Source organism: Crocodylus porosus, unplaced genomic scaffold (genome assembly GCF_001723895.1).
Source record: "Crocodylus porosus isolate Cpor-Errol unplaced genomic scaffold, CroPor_comp1, whole genome shotgun sequence".
In the NCBI taxonomy this organism is placed as follows: domain Eukaryota; kingdom Metazoa; phylum Chordata; order Crocodylia; family Crocodylidae; genus Crocodylus; species Crocodylus porosus.
The window spans coordinates 23,933,431-23,943,295 of NW_017728948.1; the positions used below are offsets into that span (position 1 = coordinate 23,933,431).

General features: G+C 43.1%; 1 protein-coding gene across 2 annotated transcripts in view; it reads left to right on the plus strand.

Moving 5' to 3' along the window:
* The first annotated feature begins 780 nt into the window (after nt 1–780).
* The window catches only part of TMEM128 (transmembrane protein 128), a 12,445-nt gene continuing 3,360 nt past the window's right edge, over nt 781–9,865 (plus strand). Inside the window, exons 1-4 of one of the 2 annotated variants that reach the window (XM_019553220.1) lie at nt 781–923; nt 2,736–2,877; nt 6,244–6,405; nt 8,943–9,052. In XM_019553220.1, the coding sequence (XP_019408765.1) occupies nt 809–923; nt 2,736–2,877; nt 6,244–6,405; nt 8,943–9,042 (519 nt within the window). In that variant the 5' untranslated portion in view covers nt 781–808 and the 3' untranslated portion in view covers nt 9,043–9,052. The remainder of the gene's footprint in view (nt 924–2,735; nt 2,878–6,243; nt 6,406–8,942; nt 9,053–9,865) is intronic. The other variant, XM_019553221.1, reaches the window with a different exon arrangement.

The window sequence follows — 9,865 nt, forward strand, 5'->3', positions numbered from 1 at the left end:
TTTCCCACCTTTTTCCCCTTTAAAGGAGAATCCATTTTTTAAAGTTTGTTTGCAGCCCTTTTACATATTCTTGCAATCCACTTTTGGGTCACAACCCACACCTTGAGAAACCCTAGCTTGGACGGGGACAGGGAGAGAATGGCTTGGGCAGGGACGATCCTGCATCAGGCAGGGGGTGGACTCAGCAACTCCTATGGGTCCCTTCTCTAGGATGATTTCCACAACCACCTTCTGAAGTGAGAGTAACTAACTAGCTGCAAAAAAAACCTCTGCTGGATACCATCCCATATCTACACCCCAGGAAATATCAATGTTACTATGACCAGCCTGAAGGGGGAGACGCAAGTAGGGTCTAGATAGCCTCTGCATCTTACAAAGAGTGACGGAGGGGGGGGAACAGATAAGCAGAGGAGATCACTTATGGCACAAGTCTCTTTAACTCGGTCAGCACAGGACATCTGGGGCTCTGTTGGCCCAGGCAGGTCGCTACAGGGTTGCCTCTGGGACCCAGAGAAAGAGGCTTCAAGTTGTCGCCGCATCCCCGCACTGTTCCCGCCCCTCCCTGACGGGCCGAGAACACGCGCCAGTTTGTAGCGACACAAAATGCTGCCTGTCCGGAGCGCCCCGGGAGTGGGGCACGGGGAGGATCAGGGCCCCTCACTTACAGACAAGAAGGAGTAGGGAAGTAAGAGACCGACCTACCCCACAGCCCCTCCACAATAACGGAGGCAACCGCTATACTGCTATTTATCCTCTCCTCCAGGGATACGTCCGGCGTTTAAGACACGTCACTTCCGGGCCGCCCAAAATGGAGGCTGCGCTGAACGAGGGAGACCCCTTCCTGCGGCTCCGGCGCCACTTGCGGCAGGAGGCGGAGTCCGGCGCGCTGCTGCAGCCCTCTCAGGACGGCGGCGGCGCGGCCGGTCGGTGTCTCCGGGCTGGGCTGGGCTGGCCGGGGAGCGGTGGGCGTCCCGCGGCCCTTCCCGGGCGGGTGGGATTATCTGGGCCGGACTCGGACGTAGGACTCGCAGTGGAGCACGTCCAGACTTGCGGGGGTCTTCCTGCACCGGAAAACCTGCTGTGTTATTCACACTCCAAACAAAAAGAGTGACAGCTGAGAGCTGGCACTTTCTGAGAGGTGCCTTGAAATGGAAAAGCCCCTCTAGGGTGTTGTTAGGCCTCCCCCACAGGTGTGGATGGTAGCCAAGTTTGGGGATTTTGACCAGGCTGTGCTAGTGCTTCAGCTGGGACTAAAGCTGGATGTTCGTGGCTGGAGGGTGTTGCTCATCTGCTCAAGGTGGCCAGATTTGGGGCCAGGAAAGAATTTGAGCCCATGGTCAGATTGGTATGGACAGTGGGGGCTTTTGCCTTCCTGTGTAGCAGGGGGGAGGGAATCCCTCTATGGGGGCTCTCTTGAGCAGATATTAACAACCTTTTACAGAAAAAGGACAGTGGTAGCTGGGATATCCCTACTTTACCTGTGGCAGGTTAGGGTGTTGTGTTGTCAGGGCTGAGCGTAGTCATAAGGACATGATTGTACAAGATGGTTTGGATAGGGATGATGCTGCCTCAGGCAGGGGTTGGATTAGATCACCTTTAGAGGTCCCTTCCGGCCCTACCTCTTTACAGTTTCTGTGAGAGAGATTGGTATTTGTTAACCTGGCACTGTGGTTCTCAATGCGAGTTGCAGAAGAAATACAAAGAAGATAACTCATTACTTTGAGTGCTACTTACTGTTTAGAACCAGGGGCCTTGTGCTAAGAAAAGAGGTTTTAAAATGTGAAACAGTTTACAAAATATTCGCATTAGTTCAGTTTCCCTCTTATTTTGGCAATGGTGGCTAGCCATGTTAGTCAAATCAGGCAGAAACCAGGGCAGAGTGGCACCTGACTGACTCAGGCATGAGCTTTTTGTGGGCAATAACGTAGTTTTCAAAATACTCGTACTTCTCTGAACCAGTTAATCTTTAAAGTGTCGCTCTACCTTGCCATCTACCTTATGTTGCCATATGTACAGTGCCAGAATATGTGTTCTAGGCTTGATGAGTTGAGCTTTCAGCACCACATGCAAATGTACTTCTGCCTTCGAAACCACCTGTTCCTCCAGTTGATCTCATGTTTACTAGACACTTGGCTTTTCACATGATGAGAATAGTAGAAAATGTTTAGGTAGATTTCTGCATAATCGTTCTTTTATGGTAGTCTGCTATACATACAGTTAGCATAACTAATTTTGGCATGTGACATTAAAACAGTTACCTGTAGGAACATGAACAAGATCTATGGGGAAGGTCAGTTTGCAAACATTGAAATTAATGAAAATGGAAGCAAAGAAATTAGTAAGTGGAGCAGTCAGCTTTACCTTTCCCTCTGTGACATTTATAGCAAATTTAAATATGTTTTCTTAGTAATGGGTTTGTAAGTAGTTAAATACAATTTTCAGTAATGTAAGCAGATGTTAATTTTCTGGAAAGATACACAAACAGAGTTTACGCCTATTGTTAATGCCTTCTGTTTTATCAAAAGACACCTTGTTTATTTTTTATATTATTTCAGGAAATAAGCAGAGCCTTTTAGGTACTTAGTCTTTAATGCAGAACATCTTTTTATATTGAATACATCAGTCTCCCAAGAAGAATTAAGTGAATTAGAAGGATTAAGTGTTATGTTTTGTTTGAAAATGTCTCTCTGTCCAATGACACATTATAAAAGTGTAATAATATTCTTTGTTTACAGAAGAATCTACAGCACTAGAGAAAAAAGAGAAGCCACTTCCCAGACTTAACATTCACTCTGCATTCTGGATTTTAGCGTCCATTGCTGTGACTTACTATTTTGAATTTTTTAAAACTGTTAAAGAGACCATTCAGGCAGATAGGTAAGGGAGCCTATTACCATTGAAAGTTGTGTTCGTGTCTTAAGTATCATTTAGAATATGCGTAAAGATTTAAAATAGCAATTATAGTAAACCTCCATCCTTGAGATAAAAGGTAAATTTTTCAAAACCTAAAGGAGAGCTTTTCTCTACTTAATATAAGACTCACTGATCTTGACGGTAGTAAATTCTTTTCTGCACTACCAGGTTACCATATTCATTACCCTTTGAAAATGCTGCATATCTTGTTTTGCAGTGTAGAAACTCTTATTGGCTGTTTCAGGTCTGTTTACAGAAATTGACATAAATTATCTTCTCAGCTAGGGACAGAAGTTCTACTTAAACTGGTATAAGTGACAGGAAAGTGGTTTAAACCTGTAACAGAACAGAAGCCCAGTGCACATCTGGTTTTAAAATGGCTGAACCCTGTTTAAGGTAAACCTAAATGGATGTAGTATGAGGCTGAACTGATTTAGGTTAAGCTGATCTATGGAACTTCTGTCCCAGATCTCTTTCCAATTCAGGTCATGCCCCAGTCACCCAGCATCCTAAGATGCATTGGGAGCCACATACCAGTTTCCCTCACAGGACAGGCAGGCTAGCCTCAGCTGTGCTGTCTGCTGTGGTTGAGCTAGAGCTAGCCCCTTCCCATGGCTCTCACAGAGTGGAAACAGCAGTGCCTATGCCTCCGAGTTGTGTCTTGCCTGCGCCTGTCAACCCTGCAGGGCAGCAGGGGGAGGAGAGGTGGAGAACAGGGCCCCCGGCTCTGGTCTCCGAGGGTTGCCCGTCTCTTTCACCCCTGTTCTTCCCTGCCAGGGGCAGGCTGTCACAAACCACTGACCTGCTGTGGGGAGGGGGAAAGGAGTCTCTTCCCTCCCCTTTTCCCCCCAACTTTTCCCTTCTTGGCTGGCCTCTGTCCATGTGGGGGGAGCCCCAATCTCTGTGGTTTCCCCTGACCAGCCCAGGACCTTCCTCAGCTCTGGTCTACCTAGCTTCAGGGTGACTCCTCACCCCCACAGCTGGGCCAGCATAAATCACTGACATGAAGGAGGAAAAAGGGAATGAAGCCCTGCCATCCCAGTCTTGGCTCCCTGAGCTGGGGTCTAACATTGAAAGAAGGATTGGCCCTCCTGTCCAGCACAAGCCCCTGGGGCTGCCTGGTGTGTCTTACTGGCTGCCACTGGTTCTGGGCTCTGGCAGGATGTGCCAGGCAGCGGGGATGGGAGTTGTCCACAGAGGACACGATTGGGCCTCACTTACCTGGCACAAGCCCCTGGGGCTGCTTGGCACATCTGGCTGGCTGCTGTTGCTGCTGGGCTCCAGTAGAACATGTTGGGAGGCCCAGGGTCTTGTGTTGAGCAGCAAGGCCCAATCCTGTTCTGTGTGGAGTGCTCCTGACCCCACCACCTGGCACGTACCTTCTGGGCCACCTGGCACATCCTGCTCAAGCCCAGCACCAGTGACAACTGGCAAAATGTGCTGGGCAACTGTGGGAGTTTGTGCTAGGCATTAGAAGCAGGCATGCTCTGTAGAGGAAAGAATTAGGCCCTGCCACCTGATGCAAGATTCCTGGGCCTCCTGACACATATTGCTGGCTACCGCTGGTGCTGGGTTCTGGTGGGACACATCTGGTGTTCTGTGGGGTTTGCAGTACATGGCAAATGGAATAGCTACATGGTGCAGGATCGGGCCCTGCTGCCTAGTGCAAGCACGCGAGCTGCCCAGTGTGTTCTGGCAGAGCCCATCACCATCAGCAGTTAGACATGCTGGGCAGCCCCAGGGGCTTGTGCTTGGCAGCGGGACCCAGTCCTTTTTATGGAGCTGGCTAGGCAGGCAGGGAGTGGGGGCTGAGACTGGGATGGGTAGCTTTGTTCTCCCCTGCATGTCAGTGACTTGCACCTGCCTGGCCATGTATGGGGGAGGAGTGCTCTTTTACCCCCGCAGAGGCAGGCTGGGAGATGTGTTCCAGCACCCCCCCCCATTTTCTGGCCTGGGTCGGTGGAGGCCTCCACTTTGATTTCCAAAATGAAAACTAAATGTCCATTCAATTTGTTATTGCTTTAGTACATGCAGCTTAGAGAAACCTGCAATGATTGAATAGATTCCACCTTCAGCTTTTTGGCTTCTAGTTTTAAGACCGACAAAACAGGAATTGCACGTAAACACTCAAATATAATACCTGGACTTGGTATAATCTAACAGATTTAAAAATATATATTTTCATGGCTTTTCATGTTATTACTATTTTACAGAATAGATGTGTTTGTAGGTATTGATTTGCATTAATTGACTCAACTTCCATTGGTTTCACAGGCAGAAAAATCTCAATATGTAAGTGTTCTCTAGGGCCTCCTGCAAATGCTGATGTCAAACTTTACTATGGTTGGGGTAATACTCTCATCAGTTAAGCATGTTCCTATATGTTTGCACTGTTGAGATTAAACTGGAAGAGAGACTTGAATTTGGCTGAAGTACTAGGCTGTTAGGATTATTTCATGATTAGATTTTTGGTTATCTGAAATTAAACAAAAAGGAGAATAACAAGGTAGGCAGCAGTAACAGATCAAGTGATCTGTTGAAGTTATTTTTCTGCCCTATTCTATGATTTCATGACTAGGTTATCAGTTCTTTGGACTCTTACAGTGAAGAAATCTGGAAAACTGCTTTCTTTAAAAATAGATATATAGAGAGATTATTCAACAAGCTTTATTACTGTACTAATTTCTTTATTTTGAATATAAAAGCTTTATTTAAAAAAACTTATTGATTACAAGAACCAGTGGCTACATTTTTTTTAACTTGTCTTAAAACAAAGATTGGAATTTTTAATATAAAGCTAATCTAAAGAAAAATAATGTGTGCAAGGAAGATTTTAAGTCACTTAATTTTTTTAATCATAAATTCTTACCCAGTTTTCCTTAATCTTGTGGATATGTAACAGTTATATACACACATGTCCTTGCTTGGTAGAATATATATATATTTTTTAATTCAGAATGTTTTCCCTTATCTTTCACAGTAACATTTAAAGCCACATCTCAGTAATTTCCTTTACGTAAAAAAGCTTCAGCAAATAGCTGCCCAGGACTGATGAGTTGTTTCAGGTGTTTGCTGCAGCCGTTTTGTCAAAGGATCCCTCCTGTAGCTGTGTTCCATCTGAGTGAAGTGCCAGCCTTTGAAGTTAAGACACGATAGCCGCTCAAGCAACTTGTTCTTAAATCAGCAACTTGCTGGGAAATAAGTGAGATGCAAGCCAGCCGTATATGAAAAAAATCGGGTTTTTATTGTATTGTCATTTTGATTGAATTAGTAAGAGCTATAGATTGAAGTTTGGTTGGATCTAATTTATATTTATTTATTTATTTGCAGTTGGTCATTTGTCATTGGTAGCTGTTTGTTGGTTGCAAGTTTATCTCTTGCTTTTTACTGCATATTATATCTTGAATGGTACTGTGGAATTGAAGACTATGATGCAAAATATCCAGTATTGATACCTGTCACAACTGCAACTTTTATTGCAGCAACAATTTGGTAAGTTATGATTTTGCAGAAATACAAAAAAAAAAAATCAAGACCTAAATAGATCTTATCAATGTTCCTGATGTATAACAGGCTTTCACATTTAGTACCTAATGGATATTTAATTTAAAAAATCACTCCGTGTTTTTGTGCATCTTCTAATGTGGTTCGCTTTATTAATATAGTTCTACAGAGCTCTCTTATTTAATATTCATTTTAGATTCTGCCACCTCTATGCTTTTTTTTAGTAATACCATCTTTTACAGCAGTGGTTCTCAACCAAGGTGCTACAGTACCCTAGAGATCCTTTCAGAGGTGTTGGTGCCTGCTACTGCTGCCATGGCTAGGCAAAACTGCCCTGTGTATCTCTGTTTCCAGCTGATGTGGTGTGGGACTGGATCAGAGTGGCTGCAGCTGCAGGGGATGCCGTGCTGCAGTCTGGCTGTAAGGGAGGTCCCAATACTGTAACTGAGGGGGAGGGGGCTATGAGCCCCAGGGATCAGGCCTCTGACCTTCCCCCAGTGAGCTGTGCCCTGAAATGCTAACAATTTTATGCACTGTATAGAAGAGTTTAGAAAGGGGAATCTGGAGTCTAAAAGAGATTGAGAATCACTGTTTTACAGGCAGACTTCTAAATCAGTGGGGTTATTTCTAGAATATTAAATACTACTTCCTCTTAGTAAGGGCATTAGACCTGGGTCTCTTTAAAAGGCATAAACATAACAAAATTTCTTCCTTCTAAGACTGCAATAAGGAAGAGAAATTCCAGGTCACTATAAAAACAATCTATGAAGAAAACAAAGGCAGTGCTGAAACAGGAATTTTACACATCACAGTTGTATCTTGAAAAAGCAAACTCCTTGTTATTATCAGAAAGTTCTTATTGCGGATTCGAGACAAGGCCAGTAACAGTTGAACCCTATATTGAGTCCTCTTGGCTTCTCAATCCCCAAACCCTCTTTGGCTTCTCAATCCCTTCCCCCCAACTCCTCCAGTATTACCAGGGTACAAAAAAATAGCTGAAGATTTTTCTAAGCTAAAAATTATGGTGTATATAGCTAATATTTATTCCCCACCCCCCTTCTGCTGCCCCCAGATGATGATTTTAGTTGTACTCAGATTTTCAAAGTGGGGAACTAGGTAAAATGTTTATAGCAGTGGTTCTCAACCTTTTTTTGTACCAGGACCCACTTGTAAACATTGATGGCCAGTCCTGCCCCAGCCTCACAGTGTTTGAGGTGGAGGGGTGGGGGCTGAGCAGCCTTTTGCAGACTGGAACTCTACCAGCATGGAGGGGAAAAGCCATGGTTTCCCATCTTTTTATCCTTTAAAAGAGAACCAATCCATTTTTTAAATTTGTTTGTGACCCTTTCATATATATTCTTGCAACCCACTTCTGAGTCACAACACACAGGTTGAAAAATGCTGTTTTACAGCACAATCAGTACCCAATACAGATGACTCTTCTGAATGTTGAACATATTTATTTATTTATTTATTTATTTATTTATTTATTTTGGTAAACAGAAAAAGGATTCAACCCATCTTAAAATATAAGCATATGTATGTTGGCTCACACCTTAAACTTTTATTCCTTACAAAATAAGTGTACATGAAAACAGAAAAAAAGAAAAGGGAGAAAAGTTTGTACTCTCTCCAACTTGAGACTAGCTGTCTTCTAAACTGAAAGTGCTTTGTTGCGTGGGTCTTCGAACGGTGTCAGTAAATAATCTTCTGTGGCACATTTTATGGAAACCTTGAAAATAAGAGTGGGTTAGGAAGATAATGGTCAAAATTAGCATAGAAATTTTCTTTTTTTAAGTCAAACCTTTAGCCTCTCATTTATATATGAAAAATAGTACCTTGATATATTTTTCCTATTTTTATGCTTTTTCTAAACTGTTCTCTGTGCATACAAAATATTTTGTGAAAAATGCTACATAAGTAAGAATAGCAAAGAGTTAAGGCCATCGTTATTGACTTTTTTAGACTCCAGGCATGCCTCTGTCTTGTAAAATTTGAGCAGCATCTCATTTAAAAAACCTATTACAGTGCATATCTCCTTGTAAAGGGGCCAGGCAGAGACGGGGGGTGGCAGGAGGAGGAGTAGCTGGGCAGAGGTGAGCTTGTGCTTATCTTTTGGTAAGGGAGGGAGGCAAGAGGAAAGCTACTGGGCAGGGCGCTGCAACACCTTGATCAAGAATCACTGAATTAAGGAGAGGGCGCTGTGCCTTGACACCATAGATTCAATGTATTTGTTATATAAAGTAGTAGGTAAATGTTTTATTGGAGGCAACTTTTTTTGCCCCCTCTATCTGCTTTAATTTACTGATATGTAATTAATAACTTTCCTCTATCTGCATTAATTTACTGATGTGTAATTAATGACTTTTTATAGTTGCCCTTCAGGTAATAAAAAAGACTATTTCATTGTATAGAGAAAAATGTTTATTTTAGTAAGGCTTTTATATGAGTCATTTTTAAATTTTATTGATATAACAGTATCGGACAGTGGAAACAAAACTGAAGCTTCTTGTTCTTGTTAACAGTTTCAACGTTGCATTGTGGCCTGTTTGGTCATTTCTCACCCCTGTGTTGCTGTTCACTCAATTTATGGGAGTTGTGATGCTTATATCACTCCTGGGTTAGTTCCCTTAAGGTAACAGACTTTCTAATATCTGTGTGCACCAATAAACCTGTGTTGTGAATTATAATAATTGTTTTATTTGTCAAATGCCTTATGCTGTAATAAGGATGAAAAAGAAATAGATTGTGGTTTTTAAAAAATCCTTTTGGAAAATGCAGCTCATGCTATAATTTCTTCTTTCCTTCACACACATTTCAGGAGAGGAAAAAATGGAGTTGAGCTAGGGTTGAAATTAATAGCAGGTATGCTGATATTGTTGGTGTGTATGTGCTGGATCCTGGGACCTTGTTTCTTGTGCTTAGCATGGTATGGGAAAGAATAAAAGTAACAGACTAGAAGAGGAGTAAGTGGCTAGGCAAGGATCACTGAATGAATAGGAGTGGAAGGCAGGTGAGTGGATGCTGTTTTTCTAGCCTGGTTAAAAGAGGAGCTGAATGAAAGGGTGTGAAGTTTAGTGGAAGAGTTTGGGACTTGAAACAGGAATAATAAAGCAGGCTCTGTGTAAAGTAATGCAGCGAGGTAGGTGTGTTATCAGCCTCTGAATTAAATTTAAAATGTATGGCACTAAAATGGCACTGCAAATTTAATGTAGCTTTGATAGGTATGGAGTAAATGAGTAGTCTTGTTTAAAACACTAAGTATGTGAGTATCTTTGGAGAAAAATTTGAACCAAAAGTTACTCTGACCAGTGAAACCTAAATATGGCATTGAAGGACTAATTGCACAGAGTATTGCAGTGTAGCAGGCCAGTAGGGGGCGCTCCTGCGTTGAGCCGCCCACCTCCCTGCGCCCGACCACCTTCCAGACTCCATATGCCTCCCTAGG